Source organism: Bos mutus, chromosome 2 (assembly GCF_027580195.1).
Source record: "Bos mutus isolate GX-2022 chromosome 2, NWIPB_WYAK_1.1, whole genome shotgun sequence".
NCBI classification, from domain to species: Eukaryota; Metazoa; Chordata; class Mammalia; order Artiodactyla; family Bovidae; genus Bos; species Bos mutus.
In genome coordinates, this window is record NC_091618.1 from 9,012,477 (window position 1) to 9,037,760 (window position 25,284).

A 25,284-nucleotide genomic window follows, 5' to 3' on the forward strand; every position below is an offset into this window, starting at 1 on the left:
TGGGACAGACACATTTTAGCAGGAACTGGATTGATACTGCAGGGCCCTGTAAGTCTTCACCACGGTTTGGGGTTATCTGTGCTCCAGCAAGTGGAAGCTGAGACCCCAGAGCCTTCCAAAGCCTTCAGCCCCCGCTCCTGTTAATACTGCAGTGAGACACCCAGATGGTTCCAAGCAGGAGGAAAAAACACCAGCAGATAAGAAGCGGCAGATGGGTTTCCACGGTGATAGCTCCAAGTGTCTTTCTTCTGGAACGGAGATGGGCTTGCAGGAGGAAAAACACAGGGGAGGGAAGGAAAACCCAAATCCTGGCCACAATCTACCCAGATGGACAGCTTGGATATCTTTTGTGCAAATCATCTCCCTGCCCTGGGACCTGAGTGCGAACAGAGGACTTCATTTGTTGGGTGCCTGAGGGTCAGGCATGGTGTTCTGAATGCCAAACATTCATGATCTCATCTAATTCTCTTCCCAGCAAGCCTTTGAGGAAGGAGGTATTAGCAGCATTTTACGATGAAGAAGCAGAAGCACAGAGAGATGAAGCCGCTTGCATAGAAACACAAGCTTGCTCAGTACTCTTGACCACAGCACTCTACAGGGTGCCAAGCCCCTCTCCCCTGGGAGACTAGATATAATCTTTCTGAAAATTTCAGCCCAACCCAGAGAAGGAAGGCCCGGAGGGAGGCAGACTCAGGGTGCAAAGAGGGAACACTTCAAATCAAATACAAAGATGTTAGTACCCATTTTCTACCTGGGCACCTTGGCCAATGTGACCCCTGGCACCTCAGGTAAGAAGAAACCCCATGCTTAGGCAGCCTCCAGGCAGCGTGATGCCACTATCGAAATGAAACCAACACAGTAGCGCTCAGAGCTCCCGGATGCCAGCGAGAGCACCTCCTTGTCCCCAAATCCGAATAAAAGGCCTGCTACAAACACCCTACAGAAAACAAGACTTCTGCCTCCTCCCAGAAGCTTCCAGGCAGGAGCCAGACCCCAGGCCTCTGTCCTCCTCTCCTTGCTTGTCTTCCTCCTCCTATTCACTGCTCTCCACTCCTTCCTGCCCTCTCCCACTCCCTTCTCCCTGAAGTGTGACTTCTCTCCCACTGATCAGAGCCCAGGTACAGGACTGGAACCCCTGGAAGCTTCTATGAACCCTGAAGAGCCTGATGGAGGCCCCAGAGCACTTGGCAGAGCCCAGAGGTATATTTTTAGGATGAGCCCAGGGCAGTCCTGCCTGGCAGGATGCCCTGCTTTCTCTTCCTCCATCCAAGCCCCAGAGCAACTGTGTGATTTGCTTCTGGACAAGTCCAGGCCCCAGCTGGCCTGAGAGCCCCGCTGCAGAGATGGAAGTAGGAGAGGCCTTGTGTGCGGATGCAAGTGTGGGTGTGGGCACGAGCCAGTGTGCCCAGGGCTGGGGCCAGGGGAGCTGGAACAGGATCCATATCCCCACAAACCCCTGACCAGCTGGCCTTGGCCTCCTACCCTCCCAACGTTGTCCATCATCCATTCATTCACTCATTCAACAAGCATGTGTTGGCCATTTATTATACTAATGCTGGGGATGAGAAAGATGAATGTGATATGACTCCTAGCCTCAGAACTGAAATCCTGACCTTCTCCCCCTAATCGGCTCCCCACTCAGTTCATCTCAGTTGACAGCAGCTCCATCCTGCCTGCGGCTCAGGCTCAGGCCAAACCTCACATCCGATCCATCAGCACATTTGTTGTTTTGCCCTGGCTCAAAATAGATCCAGGATCTAACTGCTTCTTATTCCTTTCATCCATGTCACCCTGCTCCAAACCACCATCACAGCTCACCCACCTGACTCACCTGGCCCCACAGGTCTCCCTGCTTCTGTCTCTGCTGCCAAATCAGCCTCTTGCCAGAGTCTCAGTGGTGCTGGGAAAACAAGGTCAGACCAGGCATACGGCAGGCAGAGTCCCCACCCAGAACCTGCGCCCGGGCGGGGATGACCTTCCCCTAGAAACACCTTCCACTTACTCCCTCACCTCAAAGCTCAGCTTTTCCTGCTTTTTCTCTTTTTTTTAATATTTATATATTTATTTGACTCCATCACGCCTCACTTGCGGCACATGGAATCTCTTACTTGCGACATGGGAACACTTTAGTTGCGGCATGTAAAATCTAGTTCCCCGACCAGGAATTGAACCCAGGCCCCCTGCATGGGGAGCGCAGAGTCTTAGCCACTGAACCACCAGGGAAGGCCCCATGGAGGCCTGCCTGTAACATTTAACAGTGCAGGCCCTCCCTTTCTCCAGACCACTATTGCCAACTATCTCATGGGGTATGTTACTTGTCTGTTTTGTTTATTGCTGATTTTCCCTCTCAGGAAAGCAAACTCCACCAGAGCAAGATTCTGTTTGCTTGGTTCCCTGAGGGCCTGCCTGGCCCAGAGTAGGGGCTCATTAAGTAGCTGTAGAATGAGTGAGTGACTTGTGGGGTGACCCAGAAAAAAACTGTCACTGCCTCCACTTCTACCATTTCCTGTCTGTCCCCACACACGCAACCACAGTGACGTCACTGCCTCAGACAGCTTTTCTGGCCCCATGGGTTAGGCAGCCCCTCTGGGCCCGTCCATAGTCCCCTTCCCTCATCCTGTAATTGCCTGGTAGCTGACCTCTCTTTCCCTAGGACAGTGAATTTTGGGGGAGGGAGTGCATAATGTTTGTCTCACTCAGGAGCCAGAATGGTTCAGAGGTGAAAGGAATGGACAGCCTGGGTCTAAGTCCAGGCTGAGGTGTGGAAATTGAGTCCAGTCACCTAAGCTGGGGCTTCCCTGGCTGTCCAGTGGTTAAGTCCTTGCTTCCAACACAGGAGGCGCGGGTTCAGTCACTGATCTGGGAACTCAGATCCCATATACCAAGGGGCAAGGCCCAAAAAAGGAAGTTACCTCAGCTCTCTGGGTCCATTTCCTCACCTGGAAAATGGGGATAATAATAGTATCTCCCTCAAAGCCCCCTCAGGAGAGGATTAAATAAACAAATACGCTGGCACTTAGAGCCACAGATGGCACCAAGTATGTTACGAATGTTAGCTATTATTGTTCTTCAGAATTGTATCTCCAGAGCCTGGCACAAAACCTAGCCTGTACTTAGTACTTATTAAGTGTTTGCTGGATGAGGGACTTCCCTGGTAGTTTGGTGGTTAAGAACCCACCTTCCAATGCAGCAGACACAAATTCAACCCCTGGTCAGAGAACTAAGATCCCACATGCCGAGGGGCAACTACTGAGCTCTCTGGAGACCAAACACCACAAATCCCGTGTGCTGCAACTACGACCAGAAGTAGCCAAAATAAATAAATATATATATTTTGTTAAAAAAAAAACTATTTGGTGGATGAATGAATGAGTGTGTACAGGCACAGAGGAGAAGGAGCGGCATGAGAACCTAAAGGAGGGCCTAACCCAGCCGGAGAAGAGTCAGGGAAGCTTCCTGTAGGAAGGGAGCTTTGCACCAGTCCCTGGAGGAGGAGGAGTTAGTGCAGGAAGGTGAGAGGCAGCAGCAGCCCCCTTTCTCTTGCTGCAGGAGAGAGCCTGATGCCTGTGGAAAGTCAGCGCCTCCCTTAGTGACTGACCCTGTAGTGTGAAGAGGCCAGAGCCCCCCTGTGTGGGCCATTTTGAGGACATTCTTGAGTGTGTGAATGGTGCCCCACCCCAGGCTGGCTGCCCCCTGAGGCCCTAACATTCCTGTGGTGGCTCCCTCATCGTGTCAGCAGCCTTCTGAGATCAGGGGAAGGCAAGAAGGCAGGAGGCTAGGACTTCCCTGGTGGTCGAGGGGTTTAGAATCCACCTTCCAATGTGGGGTCACATCAGCAACCCTCAGAGATCAGGGGAAGGCAAGAAAGCAGGAGGCTAGGACTTCCCTGGTGGTCGAGGGGTTTAGAATCCACCTTCCAATGTGGGGTCACATAAGCAACCTTCAGAGATCAGGGGAAGGCAAGAAAGCAGGAGGCTAGGACTTCCCTGGTGGTCGAGGGGTTTAGAATCCACCTTCCAACGTGGGGGACGCAGGGCCAGTCCCTTGTCGGGGAACTAGGATCCCACTTGCCTTGTGGCAACTAAACCCACATAGCAACTACTTGGCCCTCATGCCACCCCGCACCACAACAGAGAACCCATGTGCTGCAACCAAGATCTGATGCAGTCAAATAAATAAGTAAATATTTTTAAATTAAAAAAAAGAAAGAAGCCAGGAGACTGCTACTTGTTCAGGGACCACCCATAGGGTAGGCCTGGCTTTTAACTAGGCTATAGTCTTAAAATGGATATTATTACTCCCTCCCTAGAGAAGCAGGGACAGAGGCCCAACATTGTCCAGCCAGTAAGAGATAGAAACAGAGGCCACTCCAGGTCAGACTGGGGCTCCTGGCAGCCAGTCTGTCTCTCTATCACTTCAGTAACTCCTCATGGGTGACATCACCCATTCCTGACTCCCCTCCACAGAGCACAGACCCAAGAACTGAGAGGTAGGGGGTGGCTGGGGGGGACCCTCAGTGGGGTGTGGATTAATGGAAAGTCAGGAAATGGAGCCTTCAGGAAAAAGAAAGGGCTGGTTACTCAGTCATGTCAGACTGTTTGTGGCTCCTCTGTCCATGGAATTCTCCAGGCAAGAATCCTGGAGTGGGCTGCCATTTCCTTTCTCTATGGGATCTTCCCAACTCAGGGATCTAACCCAGCTCTCCTGCATTGCAGGCAGATTCTTTACCATCTGAGCCACAGGGAAGCCCTTCACCCTCAGGAAGAACTCCACATATGGACTGGAACAAGGATCCAGTACTACAGACCCTTCCGACAGAGCTCCAGGTAAGGGCTAACCCATGGGCCTGAGTGTAAGGTGTCAGGAAAGGTGCTGAAAAAGCTGGAGCTAGAGTTGGATTGGCAGAGGGTAAGGGTGGGGGGCTGAAGGAAGAGAGACCAATCCTGGGAATAGTTGGAAGCACCTTATCCATTATCACACACCCCACACCGCAGCCACTTGATGCCTCATTATCTCATCTGTTGATGGAAGGGGTTAAAATGTGGAGAGCCTGTATCCCAGCCAGGAGCAAGTCCCCCAGCTACAGTGACCAGTGGGAAGCTCTAAGGACTCTAGTCAGGAGCTCAAGGTTCAAATCCCACCCTGCCACTCCTTAGCAGGGTCTCCTTAGAAGATACCATCCCCTCTCTGAGTTTCATTTTGCTCATCCATAGGAAATGGCAGTGATTCTCATCCCTTCATGGGAAATAGATGGGGAAACAGTGGAAACAGTGTCAGACTTTATTTTTTGGGGGCTCCAAAATCACTGCAGATGGTGACTGCAGCCATGAAATTAAAAGACGCTTACTCCTTGGAAGGAAACTTATGTCCAACCTAGATAGCGTATTCAAAAGCAGAGACATTACTTTGCCAACAAAGGTCCGTCTAGTCAAGGCTATGGTTTTTCCAGTGGTCATGTATGGATGTGAGAGTTGGACTGTGAAGAAGGCTGAGCACCGAAGAATTGATGCTTTTGAACTGTTGGTGTTGGAGAAGACTCTTGAGAGTCCCTTGGACTGCAAGGAGATCCAACCAGTCCATTCTAAAGGAGATCAGCCCTGGGATTTCTTTGGAAGGAATGATGCTAAAGCTGAAACTCCAGTACTTTGGCCACCTCATGCAAAGAGTTGACTCCTTGGAAAAGACTCTGATGCTGGGAGGGATTGGGGGCAAGAGGAGAAGGGGACGACAGAGGATGAGATGGCTGGATGGCATCACTGACTCAATGGACGTGAGTCTGAGTGAACTCCAGGAGTTGGTGATGGACAGGGAGGCCTGGCATGCTGCAATTCATGGGGTCGGAAAGAGTTGGACACGATTGAACGACTGAACGGAACTGAACTGAAACCTTGGCCTTGGAAGGCTGATGTGAGATAGAGGTTGGAATAGCTCAAGGCCAATCATGAGCTGTGGGCCCTGCTGGTTATCATTATTAGCAATCCAGAAAACTGGTTTGGAAGGGGTTAAGTGGAAAGCTTGCCTCCCAGACAGGAGCCAATCAGAGCTGGCAGGGGAGGAGTCAGGCTGCCGCTGGGAAAGAGATCTAGATTGACCAAACGCTGCCCTGAGAAGGGAGGCGAGACACAGCAGAGCTTGGGAGCCATGGGGCAGGGGCTTGGCAGGGGGTCCCCGGCCTCTGCACCCTGATAGCTCCAAGCCAGAGGGTGCAGGACCAGCTGCTAGAGGTGGAGGGAGGAGGGACTGAGCTGCCTGGACTGGGACAGCGGCAGGGTGGGAGAGGACCAGAACTTAGAGCCCTCCCAGCCCCCCAGGCAGGGGCCACCGGCTGCACTCAGGCCTTGCCCTCAGCTGACCCTGAGAGCCCACATGGGATGTAGGGTCTAATTTTAGCTCCAGCCGCAGGGCCCTCAGCCCAGGAGTGCTTGCCAGTGGACACAGGGTGGCCGGGCTGCTCAGGGGCTGCTCAGAAAGGGGGAGGATTGGGGAAACCAGCCCTGCTTCTGTCCAGCCCTGCACCCTGGCCAGACCGCCTCGTGTGGGAGTCCTGACAGGTCCCCCATGGCCTGGCAGACTGCCCTCCTCTCCCTCAAGGCTAAGGTCAGGGTGTGCAGCCAGGAGGGCAGAAGGACACTGGCTTGCAGTCTGCACAGGGGTTGCATCAGCCTGAGCAGCGCCCAGGGTCAGGGGGCCCTGCTGGGAAGGGCAAAAACTGGCTTGGTTGTCCAAAGGCCGAGGAAGCAGAGTCCGGACCACAAGAAGGCAGGGCCAGAGAGCGGGGTCGTCCCTGGCCTGTGACTTGTGACTTGCTGTTGGATCTTGCCCTCCACAGGCCTCAGTCTTCCCATCTGTACAATGAGGGCGCTGACCTAGAAGGTGGATCCCCATCCCAGAGACGCCCCCTCTGAACCCCTGGCTTCCTCTGCTTCCTGCAGCTCTGGCTGTGGGTGGCCACATGCAGTCATGGAGAAGAAAGTCCCTCTGGCTGGCCCTGTCGGCCTCCTGGCTCCTCATCCTGCTAAGAGTCTTCCCAGTTCTCCGCCTGGCAGAGCCTGCCAGACGCCAGGCAGGGGCCCCCCAAGGCTGGCCCCGCTGGCTGGACGCAGAGCTCCTGCAGAGTTTCTCCCAGCCTGGGGAGCTCCTAGAAGATGGCCCTCAACCTCCTCAAGCCCCCCGTGGCGGCAGCTGCTACCGGGGAGCTTGCTTTGATGCCTCGAGGTGCAGAGGTGGTGGCCTCAAGGTGTTCGTGTACCCGGCGGTCGGACCCATCTCTGAGACTCCGCGCAAGGTCCTGACTTCCATCGAGGGCTCCCGCTACCACACAGCCAGCGCTGCGGAGGCTTGCCTCCTCATCCTCGTCCTCAGCCCCGACACCCCTGCTGGAGAGTGCCACCCGGTGCTCCCGCAGTGGGATGGGGGCAAGAACCATCTGGTCCTCAGTCTCCACCCCGCCCCTTGCCTCCGGATCTTCCAGCTGGGACAGGCGATGGTGGCCGAGGCCAGCCCCACGATGGACACCTTCCGGCCCGGCTTTGACGTGGCCCTCCCGCTTCTCCCCGAAGCCCACCCTTTGCGAGGGGGGGCTCTTGGCCAGCTGCAGCAGCACAGCCCCCTCCCTGGGGTGGCCCTGATAGCCGTGGCAGAAGAGAGGGGCGGGTGGCGTACGGTGGGCACCAACTTCTCTGCCTGCCCCTGGGATGGGCGCTGTGAGCAGGACCATGGACCCAAGCAGTAAGTGGACCTCTCCCCTTGGGGGCTGGATGGGAGGGGTCTGTGGTGGGAGTGAGCCCAGGAGCCCGGGTAGGATTGAGATAGGCAAATTTAGACCTCAGCTGTAGCAGGAGGGAATCGGGTTAGACAACAGAGAACACGACCAGCAAGATGATGATCTGCTGCAAGAAGTGTTCAAGGCAGATTTTGGAATATTTTCTTGGGGATCTTTAAAAGCATAAAATGTGATTCACTCCTATTTACTCTTCTTTTATGCCAATCCTTCCTTCCCTAACATTTTAGTTAACATACAAGTCTATAGTGCTTACTGTGTGCTTGTGCTAGTCACTCAGTTGTGTCCAACTCTTGGCGACCCCATGGACTGTAGCCCACCAGGCTCCTCTGTCCATGGAATTCTGCAGGCAAAAATACTGGAGTGGGTAGTCATTCCCTTCTCCAGGGGATCTTCCTGACCCAGGGATTGAACCCGGGTCTCTTGCCTTGCAGGCAGATTCTTTACGAGCCACCGGGGAAGTCCCACTACGTGCTAAGCACTTTTTATAAATGATTATCATAAAATAATACTAATCTATATCTTTTAAGTATTGGTGTACCAGACACTAAAGCCCAGAGAGGTTAAATAACTTCCCTGAGGCCACCCAGCCAGAAAGAGTACAGCTAGTATTTTAATCTAGGATTGCGTGGCTCCAAAGCCTTCAGCATTAGAGTTCTGGGTTTTAAGCAGGAGTTTATGATCAATTCTGAGACATGCCTCTGGGCCATGATCACAGATGGAAGCTGCTCCTATGTCTCATTTTGGGGATTAACCTCTAGCCTTTGGCTATAGCAAATATGGATAAAGTCAGACCTGCAAAAGCATTCCCACCAGTGAGAGTGTCTGAATACATACAAGGGACATGGGGACCCATGGGGACATGGAGAACTCATTCAAAAATGTCTCTGCCTGGGCTGGTTGGGGTGATACATCTCAGGTGGTAAAGCAGTTAACCCCTAAGCACCCTAATCCCTCTGCACCCCCAGGAAGCCAGCAATATCCTAGGCTGGCTGGGCAGACTGGAGTTGGAACCTGTCACTCTAGAATCCTTCTCTTGTCCCCTGTGTCAGATATCTCCCTGTTCTTTGCTAGAACAACATGGCTTATTCTGAGCTTCACTTCCCTCCCAGGAATTCTTCACGTGGCCAAGCTCCATTTTTGCCTCTGCCTGGGGCTTCTGGGGCTTCTCTCAGCCACAGGGCTCTTGTGGGAATGGAATCTCTCTACCTCCCAAAGGCACGTGGCCTCCAGGGAACCCCGCAGCCAGGTTAGGAACAGCAGACCTGTCCCTCAGTCCCCATGGCCCTTCTGCCAGGACCCATCCCTAGCAGGCATCTTCTGGACCGCACCTGAAATGCTGGGGATCCCCCCAGGCACCTCAAGCTCCAAATTCAGATGGAGCTGACCTTTGGTGACAAGGTTCTCCACTCACTTGCCCGGCCTTATGTCTGATTAGACACTTAGCCATTCTTAGTTACAGGAAGTTCTTCTTTCAGCTGACTTTAGTGACTGCTAAATGCTATTGGTTACTGGTGAATCTGAAAGGTATTTTAGCCTGAACTTTGAGAAACTGAAACTTGGGGAGTGCACACGGTAGGTAGGAGCTCACGAAATGTTTACTGATTGAATCCAAACTGGCCAGAATTGGCCAGGGTTTTCTAATTGCTGTGGGCCACCGTCTGAGTTGCCTTTTTGATAAGTTTATTTCCAAGGTGTCATGCATGGCAGCGTCTAACTGTCCCCCGAACTTCAAGCAGTTCTGTGTTTGGTCTCCACCTACTTGCAGGCGTCAGGACTTGTAATCTCTGGAGTAGCTGGAGCCTCAGTTTCCCTGTAGTGACAGGCAGCTGTCTGAACAGCTGTCAAGTATAGGGACAGAGAGAGGGAGGCCCACAGCCATGGGCCGGCCCCGGAAGGTAGCCTGAATAAACAAGTGCTGGCCAGAGAAAGAGGCAATTCACGGCCCCACCACTGGCCCACATTTACTCCGCCGGGGGGAGGGGAAGGGTGAAAAGGAGCATTGGGGAGAGCCCGCTCTCCGGGGCGGGTGCTGTGCCAGCCATGGCTAATCCTCTCAAGCACCTTTCAAGGGAGGTGTTACTATCCCCATTTCAGGGAACAGGAAACTGAGGCTCAGAGAGGTGGAGGGAGCCCGCCAAGGGCCTTTGGTGACAAGCTCCTTGGTTCACCAGGGCCTCCCTCACTGCTCTGATCTGGCACTTACGAGCTGCAGAGCTTGAGATTAAACCGCACGTTTCTGGCTCCAAAGCCCATATTTTTCCACCTTCGTTGAACAGTCTCCTGTTGCTCTGGAATAAGCCTCTAACAGTTTAAATTGTTATTTATTTACTTTTATGAATAGGGGATTCATTCACATGGTACAAAATTCCAAAGGCACAGAAGGGTGTACAGTAATAACTCCCTGCCATTCCTGTCTCCGGCCACCCAGTTTTCCTTCCTGGAGCCAAACACCGTTGCTAGTCTCTCTTGTGTCTTTTCTGAAGTACTCTGTGTGGATATAAACGTGCATAGGTTCTTCCCTGCTTTTTTTTTAAAACATAAATTTAATGCACGTTTTAAGATCCCCTGCCCTGTCGCCACTGTGCCCAGGAGGTGCAGTGCCTAGGGCCCATGATATTGTAGGAGCCCATGAAACTGTTTTCATTTCTTTGAAAATCAGAAGGAAAAAAGAAATGAACTTTTAAATAGAAGAAAATGCTTTAATATATTCGTATGTTCATTTTTATACCAACACAGTTGTCGAATATAATTTTTATAATATTTTTATGGTTGAGGGGCTGCAAAGGCCAGAGCCTAGGGCTTTGCAAATTGCAATGCGGCCCTGCCTGGGGCCATGGGTGGAGTCACCTCATCAGCAGTCTTGGGCACTGAGGCCCCAGGTCCATGGCAAACACTTTACATACTCACAGATGATCAGCAGTCACCATGACATCCCTTCTACAACACACACACACACACGTGCACACACACACACACACACGCCGTGCAGTGCTCAACCAGCCTCTGATAGGGAACTCGACACCTCCCGAGGCCACTCACTGACTACTCTCAGCCAGCTCCATTACTAGCATTTGTGCCAAAACGGACCTTTCAGACATTTGGCCCATTGGTGCTGAGTCTCTCCTCTGTTGCACACTGAGCTTTCATTTGTCTAGCACCACTGAGCACCCATTCTCTGCTGGGTGCTCTGCTTGGCCCTGGGGATACTGGCTGAAGGAGGCACAGCCCCAACCTTCAAGTAGCTCAGTCTTATTAGAGAGACAGACAAGTCCCTGGTTATGACAGACATTGTTAAGTAGAGAGAGGCTGGGCAAGCTGCCTGCCTGGCTCCTCTACTTCAGAGCTGTGCAACCTCTTTAGGTCTCAGTTTCCTCATCTGTAAAATGGAGCATACACATACCTCTCATCTCCTAGGGTTGCTGTGAGAATGAAGTGAGTCTAAGTATTTAATGCACTTAGAACAAAGGACATGCTCAGTGAAGGTTCAGTTCAGTTCAGTTCAGTCGCTCAGTCATGTCCGACTCTTTGTGACCCCATGAATCGCAGCATGCCAGGCCTCCCTATCCATCACCAACTCCCGGAGTTCACTCAGACTCACATCCATTGAGTCAGTGATGCCATCCAGCCATCTCATCCTCTGTCGTCCCCTTCTCTTCCTGCCCCCAATCCCTCCCAGCATCAGAGTCTTTTCCAAGGAGTCAACTCTTCGCATGAGGTGGCCAAAGTACTGGAGTTTCAGCTTTAGCATCATTCCTTCCAAAGAAATCCCAGGGCTGATCTCCTTCAGAATGGACTGGTTGGATCTCCTTGCAGTCCAAGGGACTCTCAAGAGTCTTCTCCAACACCACAGTTCAAAAGCATCAATTCTTTGGTGCCTAGCTTTCTTCACAGTCCAAATCTCACATCCATACATGACCACTGGAAAAACCATAGCCTTGACTAGACTGACCTTTGTTGGCAAAGTAATGTCTCTGCTTTTGAATATGCTATCTAGGTTGGTCATAACTTTCCTTCCAAGGAGTAAGTGTATTTTAATTTCATGGCTGCAGTCATCATCTGCAGTGATTTTGGAGCCTAAAAAAATAAAGTCTGACACTGTTTCCACTGTTTCCCCATCTATTTGCCATGAAGTGATGGGACCAGATGCCATGATCTTCGTTTTCTGAATGTTGAGCTTTAAGCCAACTTTTTCACTCTCCTCTTTCACTTTCATCAAGAGGCTTTTTAATTCCTCTTCACTTTCTGCCATAAGGGTGGTGTCATCTACATATCTGAGGTTATTGATATTTCTCCCAGCAATCTTGATTCCAGCTTGTGCTTCTTCCAGCCCAGCGTTTCTCATGATGTACTCTGCATATAAGTTAAATAAGCAAGGTGACATACAACCTTGACGTACTCCTTTTCCTATTTGGAGCCAAGCTGTTGTTCCATGTCCAGTTCTAACTGTTGCTTCCTGACCTGCATACAGGTTTCTCAAGAGGCAGGTCAGGTGGTCTGGTATGCCCATCTCTTTCAAAATTTTCCACAGTTTATTGTGATCCACACAGTCAAAGGCTTTGGTATAGTCAATAAAGCAGAAGTTGATGTTTTTCTGGAACTCTCTTGCTTTTTCGATGATCCAGCAGATGTTGGCAATTTGATCTCTGGTAAGGTTAACTCAGTTCATTACTACTTCAGGGCACGGAGAGGCTGTGGGAGCAGAGGAAGGCGCCATCTCTGGAGAGACCATGGAGGGCTTCCCAGAGGAGGTGATATTTGAACTTTAGACATTAAGACAGAGCAGGGGGAGCTCTTCAGGCTGCAAGGCAGGGAAGGGTGCTTCAGGCTGAAGAAGGATGTGCAAACACACAGAGGGGGCAGTGGAGGTTAACGAGGACTGACTGGTACAGTTTATTCAGTAAGTTCTCTGGCTCTGGTTTCTCTGTAGCCTTCAACTTAGAAGTTTTCAGTCCTTCAGGGGTTTACTGTGGCTTTTAGTGAGATGGAGGGTGTCCTGTTTTTAACTTGCAGCTTCTTCCAGGAGAAGCCTGATGGACACCTGAGTATCAGACAAAGAAAGCCGGGTCCGCTGGGAGACCCCTGGGCAGCAGCTCCAGGGGGCCCAGATAACCCAGGGTCAGGGGCCAGCACACCTTGGTTCCAGTTCCAGCAGAGCCCCCACCCTTTTCTGAGACCCTGAGCCAGTCCTCGGGCTCTCTGAGACTCAGTCTCCCCATCTGTTCAAGGAAGGTTGGTCCAGAGGCTAACTACTCCTAGGATTGCTTCCTGAAAGTTCAGACTCAGGACCAGACAGGCTGTAGGTGAGAAGGGTCCTGGGATCCCCTCGGCCTTACTCCTCAGTCCCACTCAGAGCAGGCCTATGGGCCCCAGAGTCCTGTGCACACCCATGTTTGAACATACACACACACCACATCACACACACACACCACACCACACACACACACACCACACACACACACACACACACACACACACACACCACACACACACACACACACACACACACACACACACACACACACACACACACCACACACACACCACACACACACACACACACACACACACACCACCACACACACACACACCACACACACACACACACCCACACACCACACACACACACACACACACACACACACACACACACCACACCACACACACACACACACACACCACACCACACACACACACACCACACACACACCACACACACACACCACACACACACACACACACACACACCACACCACACACACCACACACACACACACACACCACACACACACACACACACACACTCCACACACCACACACACACACCACACACACACCCCATAGCCCGGAGTCCTGTGCACATCCATGCGTGCATGCGCACACGCACATACATGCACACACACACACCCGCACACACCCACCACAAACACACCCCATAGCCTGGAGTCCTGTGCACACCCATGTGTGCATGCGCACACACACACACACACACATATACACACACCCCGTAGCCCGGAGTCCTGTACACACCCATGCATGTGTGTGCACACACACACACACCACAAACACTCCCCCCCACACACAGACACACCCGCAGCTCGGAGTCTTGTGCACACCCATGCATGCGTGTGCGCACACACACACACACACACACCCTTGCAGCTCGGAGTCTTGTGCACACCCATGCGTGCGTGTGCGCACACACACACATGCACACCCACACCCGTGCGAGCGCACACACACACACACACACACCCCGTAGCCAGGTCATGGCACTCCTTCCCTGGCCAAGCAGTCCCAGGGTAGGCAGTGGCTCTGAGGAGGCTGTGACTTCTACCCCGCCCCCCACAGACACGCGGCCTGAGGGTGGCCCTGGGCCTGGGGGGAGGGGAGGGGGAGGAACAGAGGAGGCCTGTCCTCTGGGCGAGGGCCCTCTCTGGGCAGCTGCTTCCTGTGTGGTTCCAGGCTGGGGGCCCAGCCCACCTTCGGACAGAAGAGTCTTTCACGGGCCTGGGCTCTGAGGATTGGGGGAGGGCAGGGCATGGAGGCCACTCAGGTGAGGGGTGCCCAGAAGTCTGCGTGTGGCGAGTGGTGGGAGGGCAAACACATATGTACGTGCCCAAGTCAGCGGAAACAGCAGCTCAGCTGCCTCCCATTTTGCAAATGTGCAAACCATGGTCCAGAGAAGAGAAGGGAGGTGCCTAATCCTGAGGGCAGCGGCGGAGCTTGAGCTCGGGGGTCCTGCCTGCTGCCTTAGCAGTGGGACAGGAACAGTGTGTGGCTATGCGTGTGCAAGAATGTTAAAATATGGGAACATGATGGTGGGCTTGCACACTGTGAATTTGGGAGTGTTAGTGTGGAGGGCTGGGGGCGCATCCAGGGAGCTGGGTGGGGGCAGCTGTCTTAGGCTTTCTATGTGCAGGACCCCTTCCTGTGCCTCTTCAGGACCCACCCCAGGGCGACGCTACCCAACGCCACCTTCTGCCTCATCCCTGGCCGCAATCCTGATGCCTTGCACTTCCTTCAAGCCCTGCAGGTACAACCCCGATGGGGGCACCCCCCAGCCATCTCCCCCCACACTCCTGAACTGGAAGGGTAGTCTAAGCCCAAACCAATGGGAAGGGGTGGTGAGCTGCCCACTCCTTTACTCTGAGACTCAGGTGTGTCTCCAGCCATATTCACTACACCCCGTGCAGAATAACACCCCATCCCCAGAAAAAATCCCACTTTTCTATCTTCTTTACCCCTTGCCCCCAGTGCAGCAGAGAGGAGGGGTGAGTGTGTGCAGGGTGGGACTGGGCTCCCCAGTGACCCCCCTACCCCCCAGGCTGGCTGCATTCCTGTGCTTCTCAGCCCTCGCTGGGAGCTGCCCTTCTCAGAAGTCATCGATTGGACCAAGGCGGCCGTTGTAGCTGACGAGAGGCTCCCACTTCAGGTAGCTCAGGGCCCTGCCCGTGGGGTGGGGACTGGACTCGGGACATGGGGGGACCCCGGGATCCTAGCCCTCACTCCTATCCTCCATTTATGTATATTGATGACTTTACCCCCCAGCCCTAAGCCTCTGGGGTTCTGAGAGCAAGTCCTCAGCCTCTTTCAGCCTCAGTTCCCCCATCTGTACAATGGGATAAGTTAGACTAGATGATTTCCATGGGCCCAATCCCACTGGTCCATGACTGCTTAAGTACTTAGCTTAAGGAAAAGTCACACAAAAATCCAAAATCTGAGCGCCTACATGGAGCTTGGAGTGGGAAAGCAAAATGCTCAGTGATTTTCCCGTCTGATGAAACTAACTTTGCCCATCTCTGAAAAATATAAACGTAAGCCTCGAATCTCCTGAGAAGTGGAGAACAGGGCAAGAAGCTAACAGGAATAGCTTCCTTTCACTGAGCCTCTACAATGTGCTAAACACTTAATATATATCAGCTAATTTAATCCTTGCAACCACCCTATGAGGCCAGTACTATCTGTCCACTTTACAGATGAGGAAACAGACTCAAAGAGGTTAAGTGCTTTGTCCACAGTCACACAGTTACTAAGTGGGATTTAAACCTAGCTCTGTGTGACCCTTGAACACTTGATTGCTAAATTACCTGGGATTTTGCCAAGGATGACAGCTGCCAATCCATGTAGAGAACCGTGGGGAGCCGACTTCTGGTTCCAGACCCCCACCCTAGGTTGTCCCCACACCAGGTGAGTCAGAGCCTGCCAGGGCCGCATGCCTCTTTCTTTTCTCCCTCTCGCCCCAGGTCCTGGCTGCCCTCCAGGAGATGCCCCTCACACGGGTCCTTGCCCTGCGTCAGCAGGCCCAGTTTCTGTGGGATGCGTACTTCTCCTCCGTGGAGAAAGTCATCCATACCACTCTGGAGGTGAGGGGGACTCACCCGAGGGGGGCTCGGATGCCTGGCTCCACCCCATCCCTGTCCCCTCGCCATGCCCCTCTCTTCTAACACCTCCTCTGCCTTGGTGCTTAGGCGTCCCCTTTGAAGATGCTTCTGGGAAGAATCTGAGACTTGGCTCCGAGCTCTTGAATGAGCTCCTTCTCCGGTCTTGGCCCAGTTTCCCCCTCTCTAGAGCGACATCTGTAGCAAACAGATTGCTAAGCATCCGACAGCTCCAGCTGATGGGCCCTGGTTGCCTGGGGCTTGTGTTGGGAGGGATTCTGGTTCTGGAAAGAACATCATGGCCTGTTCGTGGTGTCTGCCACGACAGCAGACAGCAGACAGCATCAGGCAGTGACCCCTACTCTGGACTCTGAACCCTGCTGTCCCCAGACATCTGGTGATGCCGATGCTGCCCTCCCCAATTCCTGGAGGGGGAGGTGTGGGGCTGCACCGGGTCCTCGCTTCCTCAGGCCCCGCCCACCACCACACTAGCCACGCCCTCTGCCCAGCCTTCTCTCCTTTCCCAGATTATTCAGGACCGAGTCTCTGGAGCATCTGCTCACCCCTCGCTCCTGTGGAACAGCCCCCCAGGGGCACTCCTGGCCCTGTCCACTTTCTCCACAAGCCCCTCGGACTTCCCCTTCTACCACCTACAACAGGGTGAGTGCCCTAGGGATGGGACAACTTGAAGTCCCCTCATCAACTCGCCCCAAGTCTGCCCCAGCCTCAGCCCTAAGGTCCTACCAAGCCCCTCTCCAAATCCCCCACCTCTCCCGGCTCCCCAGGTTCCCAGCTCAGGTCATTCTCCAGGGGGTTCTGTTCCCTCCCACACTAACAGCCTGTGTCTCATTCCTCCAGGCTCTCGTCCTCTGGGCAGGTTCAGTGCCCTGATTTGGGTGGGGGCTCTAGGCCAGCCTCCCCTGAAGCTCATCCAGGCGGTGGCAGGCGCCCAGCACTGTGCCCAGGTCAGTCCCCTTGCCAGCTGGGGTGCTTGGATCCAGAGTTGGGGCAAGGAACAGGGCGGGGCCCTTGAAGACATCTGGACACCAAGGATAACCACACATTGTGGGAGAGCCATGGGAAGGATTTTCAAGTACCATTGCTGCCTTCCTCTCTCAGTTCCAAGTTCCTCCCTAGGTCCTTTCCCCCACCTCCATCCCCTCTTCCCTCATGGAAACCGATGAAGCCCCCTGAAAAACAGGCACCTCTTGGGAGGTTGAAGTAAACGTACATGCATTCATTTGCTCATCCGGCATTTTCTGAGCACCCTGGGCTTGATGCTGAGGATGCAGAGAAGAAGCAGGAAAGGAGTCTGCCCCAGATTCATATTTAGTTAGCATCTCCCAGCACACAGACTGTCAAATGTCACTTCCAGAGAAACCAGATAGGCTCTCGAGAGTACTTGGAAAGGAAATAAGCAGTTTGTTCAGCCAGAGCACAGATGGAGCAGCTTCAAAGATGGGACACTTGAGCTGGGCTGGGAATGATAAAAGAGCAAGAGGAAGAGAATTAAAACCTTCGAGAAAAGATGGGGATGGGGTCAGGGTCCAGGGTAGGTGTGACCTGAGCTCTAACGCTACAGGTAGCGTGTGTGTTACTGGACTTCATGCCTTCCAGAAGCCCAGAGGCAAAAACAGGGCAGCCATAAATGCACCTTGGATCCAACTAAATTCCTTCCAAAGTCACATACAACAGTGGCTCCCCTAAACTTTTTCCACCCTGAGAAAGAGTACTCCTGGGACACCTCCACCACCACCTTCTGCCCCAGACTTCAGGACATCCTCCCCCGTCTTTCCTTCTAGATCTTGGTTCTCTGGAGCAGTAAGAAGCCAGCCCCACCCAGGTGGCCTGAGACAGCAGTGCCCTTGACAGTCCTTGATGGGCACAGGAAGGTGAGGATGGGGAGGGGCACAGGAAGGGCAGAAGGCTGGGATCTGGGGAACACACACACAGCAGGGTTGACTTGGGCCTGAGCCACAGCTGGACTTCAAGTTGGGCCTGGAGAAATCAGACCGTGGGTTTCAGCTGCAGGCCTAATAGAAATGATTCTCTTCCGTCCTTGTGAATTGTACCGCCAGAGAACCAGGTTTTGTGTGATGAGGGAAGGCAGAGGGACTACCTTGCTGTCTCAGGTAAGGGAGAGAGGGGAAACTTGGGTAGGTGGCAGCATTTGGGGCGGGGGTGGGGATGGGGCAGGTGGCTTCTGAGAATCTGGGATGGTGTGACACAACCGCTCGCTGTGCCATCCTGGGCAAGCCCATCTCTCCGAACCTGTCTCTTTGAAACAAAGGATGTTTAACAACCCTTCCAGGGTTGAGGTGAGCATCTGATGTGATACTAGAGGAATCCTGAAATGTCAAACCTGGAAGGAACCTAGACACCAATGGCCCCATTTAATCAAAGGGCGAACTGAAATCCACAGAGGGAAAGCGAGGTCCTTGGGTCCGAGTTCCTTGCAGACTTGTTTTCATGGCTCTTCCTTTTACATCATGCCTGTGGGGGGTGGCGGGGCGGGGGGGATCCTGCTTAGCAGATTTTCAGATTCTCACCATGGGAGCCTGGGGAGGGGTCCCACAGCTGAGTTGCCCTCCACCCCGTCCCCCTGCAGGCCAGTGACCGCTTCCTCCCGTACAGCGCCATCAGCACCGATGCCATCCTGAGCCTGGACGCCCACAGCAGTCTTTCCACAAGTGAGGTGAGTACCCCCAAGAGGACCCCTGTGTGGGTCCTGGCAGCCTCTCAGAGTCCGGGAGCTGGGATGATCAAAGATCAAGAGGTCTAGCCTCCTGCTTTAGAAATCACCCAGGTGAGCCATCAGCCTCCTCCTTAGAAATCTAATAGAAGCTTTCCACAGATTCTTTGGTCTTCCCTGGTGGCTCAGATGGTAAAGAATCTGCCTGCAATGCAGGAGACCCCGGTTCAAGCCCTGGCTCAGGAAGATCTCCTGGAGAAGGGAATGGCTACCCACTCCAGTATTCTTGCCTGGAGAATTCCATGGACAGAGGAGCCTGGCAGGCTACAGTCCATGGGGTTGCAAAGGATCGGACACAACTGAGCAACTTTCACTTCACAGACTCTCTGAAAACATTTTCAGTTTCCAGCTGCAAAAGCACTGTTTCTATTTCCCAGTTGGGGAGTTCCTAAGCAATCCCCGGGCATTTTCAGGCTGCCATCTCCTCTCCCCCGAGTCCCCTCAGCCGGGCTGGCCTTGACTCCATGTCTCCGATGTTCCTGGCTCAGCAGAAAGTCCTTCCTCACACCTCACTTAAATATCTCCGCAGGTGGACTTCGCTTTCATAGTATGGCAGAGCTTCCCGGAGCGGATGGTCGGCTTTCTCACATGGAGCCACTTCTGGGATGAGACCCAGGGGGGCTGGGGCTACACTGGAGAGAGGGCCAATGAATTCTCCATGGTTCTCACCTCAGCTGCCTTCTACCACAGGTACCGATGGTAACGCGGGCACTGGACTCAGAGGGCCACAGAGACCCCCCTCTTTGAACCAGGAGCAGGGTGGTATGGGAGTGGACACATACAGCCAGCATATCGCCCCGAGATCCAGGTTCAAGGCCACTTCCCAGTGCTGTGATGGGCAAGTCTCCCCACCTCTCTTGAGGTTCAGTTTCCTCATTTGTAAGTGTATTCACCTCACAGGGCTGGTGTGACCATCACATAAGAAAAGTACATGACGTCCTTCGCACACAGAGAGTCAACCAAAGGCAGCTAGTGGTATTTTAAGTAGAGCCATGCAGAGGCCATGGACAGGGTTTGGATTTTGGGGAGGTGTGGTAAATCCACAGCCTCCCTGAAGCTACTCTTTGGGCTTCCACCTTTGAAGGCCTGGGATCCAGCTGATCCTTTCCTCCTGCCTGAATTCAGACTCAGAGCCCAGGTGAGGGCCCCCAAGGAGCCTGAGGGAGAGGAGAGTTCAGTCAGTTCAGTCGCTCAGTCATGTCCGACTCTTTGTGACCCCATGGACTGCAGCACAGCAGGCTTCTCTGTCCATCACCGTCTCCCAAAGTTTGCTCAAACTCATGTCCATTGAGTCGGTGATGCCATCCAACCATCTCATCATCTGTCGTCCCCTTCTCCTACTGCCTTCAATCTTTCCCAGCATCAGGGTCTTTTCCAGTGAGTCAGTTCTTCACATCAGGTGGCCAAAGTATTGGAGTTTCAGCTTCAGCATCAGTCCTTCCAAAGAATATTCAGGCCTGATTTCCTTTAGGATGGACTGGTTGGATCTCCTTGCAGTCCAAGGGACTCTCAAGAGTCTTCTCCAACACCAGAGTTCAAAAGCATCAATTCTTTGGTGCTCAGCTTTCTTTATAGTCCAACTCTCACATCCATACATGACTACTGGAAAAACCATAGCTTCAACTGGATGGACCTTTGTTGGCAAAGTAATGTCTCTGCTTTTTAATATGCTGTCTAGGTTGGTCATAAGTTTTCTTCCAAGGAGAAAGCATCTTTCAATTTCATGGCTGCAGTCACCATCTGCAGTGATTTTGGAGCCCAGGAAAATAGTCTCTCACTGTTTCCATTGTTTCCCCATCTATTTGCCATGAAGTGATGGGACTGGATGCTATGATCTCCGTTTTCTGAATGTTGAGTTTTAAGCCAGCTTTTTCACTCTCCTCTTTCACTTTCATCAAGAGGCCCTTTAGTTCTTCTTTGCTTTCTGCCATAAGGGTAGTGTCATCTGCATATCTGAGGTTATTGATATTTCTCCCGGCAATCTTGATTCCAGCTTGTGCTTCTTCCAGCCTGGCATTTTGCATGAAGTACTCTGCATATAAGTTAAATAAGCAGGGTAACAATATACAGCCTCGACATACTCCTTTCCCAATTTGGAACCAATCTGTTGTTCCATGTCCAGTTCTAACTATTGCTTCTTGACCTGGAAACCTCCTGAGGTTTCTCAAGAGGCAGGTCAGGTGGTCTGGTATTCCCATCTTTTTCAGAATTTTCCACAGTTTGTTGTGATCCACACAGTCAAAGTCTTTAGCATAGTCAATAAAGCAGAAGTAGATGTTTTTCTGTAACTCTCTTGCTTTTTCTATGATCCAATGGATGTTGGCAATTTGATCTCTGGTTCCTCTGCCTTTTCTAAATCTAGTTTGAACATCTGGAAATCTGAAACCTGGCTTGGAGAATTTGGGGCATTACTTTGCTAGTGTATGAGATGAGTGCAATTGTGCGGTAGTTTGAACATTCTTTGGCATTGCCTTTCTTTGGGATTGGAATGAAAACTGCCCTTTTCCAGTCCTGTGGCCACTGCTGAGTTTTCCAAATTTGCTGGCATATTGAGTGCAGCACTTTCACAGCATCATCTTTTAGGATTTGAAATAGCTCAATTGGAATTCCATCACCTCCACTAGCTTTGTTCATAGTGATGATTCCTAAGCCCAGCTTCACTTTGGACCCCAGGATGTCTGGCTCTAGGTGAGTGATCACACCATCATGGTCATCTGGGTCGTTAAAATCTTTTTTGTATAGTTCTGCTGTATATTCTTGCCACCTTTTCTTAATACCTTCTGTTTCTGTTAGGTCCATACCATTTCTGTCCTTTATTGTGCCCATCTTTGCATGAAATGTTCCCTTGGTATCTCTAATTTTCTTGAAGAGATCTCTACCCTTTCCCATTCTATTGTTTTCTCTATTTCTTTGCACTGATCACTGAGGAAGTCTTTCTTATCTCTCCTTGCTATTCTTTGGAACTCTGCATTCAAGATGGGTATAGTTTCCCCTTTCTCCTTTGCCTTTAGCTTCTCTTTTTTTCTCAGCTATTTGTAAGGCCTCCTCAGACAACCATTTTGCCGTTTTGCATTTCTTTTCTCTTTTGCATTTCATTTCACTATTGGCTGCAGAGAAGCCACAGGGCACAGAGTAGTGGAGAGCAGAGCATACACGGGATGGGAGCTCTTGGAGGCGGCCAGGGCTCAGAAAACGGTGCAGGACTTTCACAGGAAGCTTAGGAATTGGAATCAATGGGAGAGTGAGGCCAGGAGGGAGAAGAATTCGGCCTTGTGGGGGAATGGGGCTGCACCCTCTCCTGTTCCTCTCCTCTCACCCAGGTATTACCACACCCTCTTCACCCACTCCCTGCCCAAGGCTCTGAGGACCCTGGCAGATGAGTCACCCCCCTGCGTGGATGTCCTGATGAACTTTCTAGTAGCAGCCGTCACCAAGTTGCCGCCTATCAAGGTGCCCTATGGGCCGTGGCATCAGGAGGCCAAACCTCCACTGGTGAGGACCCATGGGCGTGGTCGGCACTGGGAGGGCCCTGGCTAGGGAAGCCACGCTCTGTCTAACCCAAATCCTTTGTGCTGCACGGGACGGGCGGGGGGGAGGGGCGGCAGGGCGGGGTTCCAAGTAAGAGAAGCCACCCCTCCCCAGCGCATTCTCCGCCCCCCCTCTTAGGTGCCTGGGAGTCCGCGGCTCAGATCGGAGCCTCGGCCGGGCGCCCAGGACTGCATCAACCAGATGGCCTCAGGGTTCGGCCACATGCCCCTCGTGTCCTCGCGCCTCCGTCTAGACCCAGTGCTCTTCAAAGACCCGGTGTCCGTGTTGCGTAAGAAGTATCGCAGCCTGGAGAAGCCCTAGGAGGAACCAACCAGCTGAGACCCTAGCCCGGCTCCCAGGGGGCGCTGCAACCTGCCCGCGATTGGGGGCGGGGATGGAGCCGCAGCCCCCTCCCCTGGGATATCTAGAGACCCAATCCAGGCTGCCGGAGAGCCCAACACGGCCGATCCCGATTGGCCAGCAACTGCCTCGCCCCACCCTCCAGCCCAGGGGCAGTTCTCTCGTGCTCTGCACTACCTCTGCCGCCTGCCCTCTGCCTTCGCAGACCCTTTACCTGGAATGCCTTTCTCGGCTTCTCTGCCGAGCTAACATCTGCTTCTCTTTCAGGTTCTCGCCTCCTCCACGAACCTGCCCGACCCCCACCCCCGCCCCGATCCTCTGCGCTTTCACAGCCGGTGTGTCCCGTAGTCCCCTTATTCATGCTGCCTTGCACAGGTACAGTCAGGCCCCCAGGACTGACCCGGGAGCCCCAGGAGGGCAGGGCCGTGGCCTCTTCTCTCTGGCCTGGCAGGTACGCCACAAATATTTGACGATCAGATAGACATCAGCTACGTGCCTGGGCCCTGTGCCCACAGTGGGCGGGGCGTGGACAAGGTGTGCCGAATGAACTCCACGCCTACACCCAGGGAGGCATCTGTGCCGCAGGTTCCTGGCTTGCCGGGCACAATCCTGGAGCCCCAGGGATGGAGCAAAGACGCGCCGAGGAGCCAGTTTCAGGGCTTCCTTCTCGACCGGGCGGAGCAGAGTTGGGAGGGGAGGAGATGGAAACGCCGGTGGCCCCTCAGGCCCGGGCGGCTCAGGCACTGCCGTCGTCCCGCACTACCAGCCTCGTCCATTAGAGGTCAGCACCGAGCCGCGCTTCCTATTCCGGGACCGAGAGTGAAAGTCGCTCAGTCTTGTCCGACTCTTTGCGATCTCATGGGCTATACAATCCATGGAATTCTCCAGGTCAGAATACTGGAGTGGGTACCCTTTCCCTTCTCCAGGGGATCTTCCCAACCCAGGGATCGAACCCAGGTCTCCCGCATTGCAGGCGGATCCAGGACTGAGAATGGAGTTCTAAACGCCTGCCGGGCGCGGGGTCTTGGAGGTTGGTTGGTGGTGCCCAGTTTGACGTCTGAAAACTGGTTTGGCCCACACACTTGGGACTAAGAAGGGGGCCGTTTCTAGGTGGGCTGAGTGGTAGCAGGGGCGGTCCCCAGGGCCCTGGTAGTGAGAGTAGAGTAGGGGAGGGGACGCTGGGTCCTCCTGGGCTCACCCACCTGGAATTGGAATTATCACTTCCGAAATAAAAGCGCGTGTCCTTGCCGCCTCACGCTCAGGCTATAAATACCTCCAAAGCAGCTGCACGGGGGAGGGGGACTCAGGTCTCTCCTGGGATCTGGGGCCATTCCGAGAGAGAGGGACGGGGATGGTGGGTCCAAACCAGGTCCAGGGTATCGGGTGTTTTTCTGCTTTGATGGCCTCACAGCTCTGGAAACTCCCGTGACTAGTGACTAACTTACTGGCCAGAACATGCTGTCCCCAAGGCCACTCCAAGGCCTCCCACCTCCATCCTCCAGTTTGACCTCTGGCCCCTGGATGACTCAAGTCATCCCTGGAGCTGCTTACAGTGTGGGGTGCTGAGAAGGCTCTCTCTCTGGGGAGGCATGGGGCTGCTAGATTCTTGAGGTGGAGGGGGCACTGGGAGTTAAAGGGGAGGGGAGATAGTCTGGCCCTGAGTCAAGGACAGTGGGTGAGGAAGCACTCAGCTGCAGCTCAGGCAGTCTTCCCACGGTGGGGAGGACTCCAAGTGCCAGGCCCAGATGGGGAAAGAGGCACCTTTTCCCTCCCCACTCCTAGCTGCTGCACCCAGAACGCTGAACTACCTTGGCAAGGCCTCGCCTGTGGGCTGCCAAGCCAAAAGGCTCATACTGTACCAACATGCAACCCAGAGCAGGTCCCCAGTCCCTGCTGTAGGGGGAGGCCTAGGGGAATGAGGCAGAAATCCCAGACCTGCCTCACACCGGCTGTGTGACATTGGGCAAGTGACTCAACCTCTCTGAGCCTCAGTTTTCTCATCTGCAAAAAGGGAGGACACCAATGGCTGTCTCTTGAGAGGGGTGTGCAGACTTGGCATACAGCACAGCCTAGAATCTGGGTTCTTGTGGCCTGTGATGGCTGGGGGGAGGAAGACTGGGGTGGATTGGAGCTCCGTCAATCAGAAGTCTATCTCTCTCACACACACATATCCAAGCCAAAACAGCCTCCCACCGATTTTAACGGGCTGAAGAACCTGCAGATAGACTGAGATCACAGGCAACCCTGGATGTGAGTGCTGAAAAGGCACAAAGAGGTCATTTCACTGACGGGAAGAGAGAGGCTCAGAGGAGAAGGCGAGAGGGACCAGCCCCTCCTGCTCCCACCGTCGGTCAGGACAGGGTCAAGACAAACCCAGTGCTGCCCCAGGAGGCTGGGAGCCCACCTGGCTCCTCTGGCCATCCTTCCAGAATGATGAGAAAAGGAACCACTCTTCCACAACCACCATGTGCTTGGCCCGCTTT

General features: G+C 53.4%; 1 protein-coding gene across 3 annotated transcripts; it reads left to right on the forward strand.

Moving 5' to 3' along the window:
- The first annotated feature begins 6,121 nt into the window (after nucleotides 1-6,121).
- EXTL1 (exostosin like glycosyltransferase 1) lies at nucleotides 6,122-24,053 on the forward strand. 3 transcript variants are annotated; one of them, XM_070383184.1, is made up of 12 exons: nucleotides 6,122-7,728; nucleotides 14,726-14,816; nucleotides 15,108-15,215; nucleotides 16,027-16,146; nucleotides 16,689-16,821; nucleotides 17,020-17,126; nucleotides 17,964-18,053; nucleotides 18,240-18,293; nucleotides 18,770-18,856; nucleotides 19,443-19,603; nucleotides 22,234-22,405; nucleotides 22,580-24,053. In XM_070383184.1, the coding sequence occupies exons 1-12, from the start codon at nucleotides 6,953-6,955 to the stop codon at nucleotides 22,760-22,762; spliced, it is 2,082 nt and encodes a 693-aa protein (XP_070239285.1). In that variant the 5' UTR covers nucleotides 6,122-6,952; the 3' UTR covers nucleotides 22,763-24,053. The 3 variants fall into 3 exon arrangements, with proteins under 3 accessions (XP_070239285.1, XP_005895927.2, XP_070239287.1); XM_005895865.3 differs by lacking the exon at nucleotides 18,240-18,293; XM_070383186.1 differs by lacking the exon at nucleotides 22,580-24,053 and having other exon boundaries at nucleotides 22,271-22,402.
- The last annotated feature ends 1,231 nt before the right edge of the window (nucleotides 24,054-25,284 follow it).

Bases quoted from the DNA above. Each gene is read 5' to 3' on its own strand.
- EXTL1 (XM_070383184.1), top strand. From the start codon at position 6,953: ATGCAGTCATGGAGAAGAAAGTCCCTCTGGCTGGCCCTGTCGGCCTCC. The intron at 16,822-17,019 runs GTGAGTGCCCTA...TCATTCCTCCAG, and splicing joins CTTCTACCACCTACAACAGG to GCTCTCGTCCTCTGGGCAGG. The intron at 18,857-19,442 runs GTGAGTACCCCC...ATATCTCCGCAG, and splicing joins GCAGTCTTTCCACAAGTGAG to GTGGACTTCGCTTTCATAGT.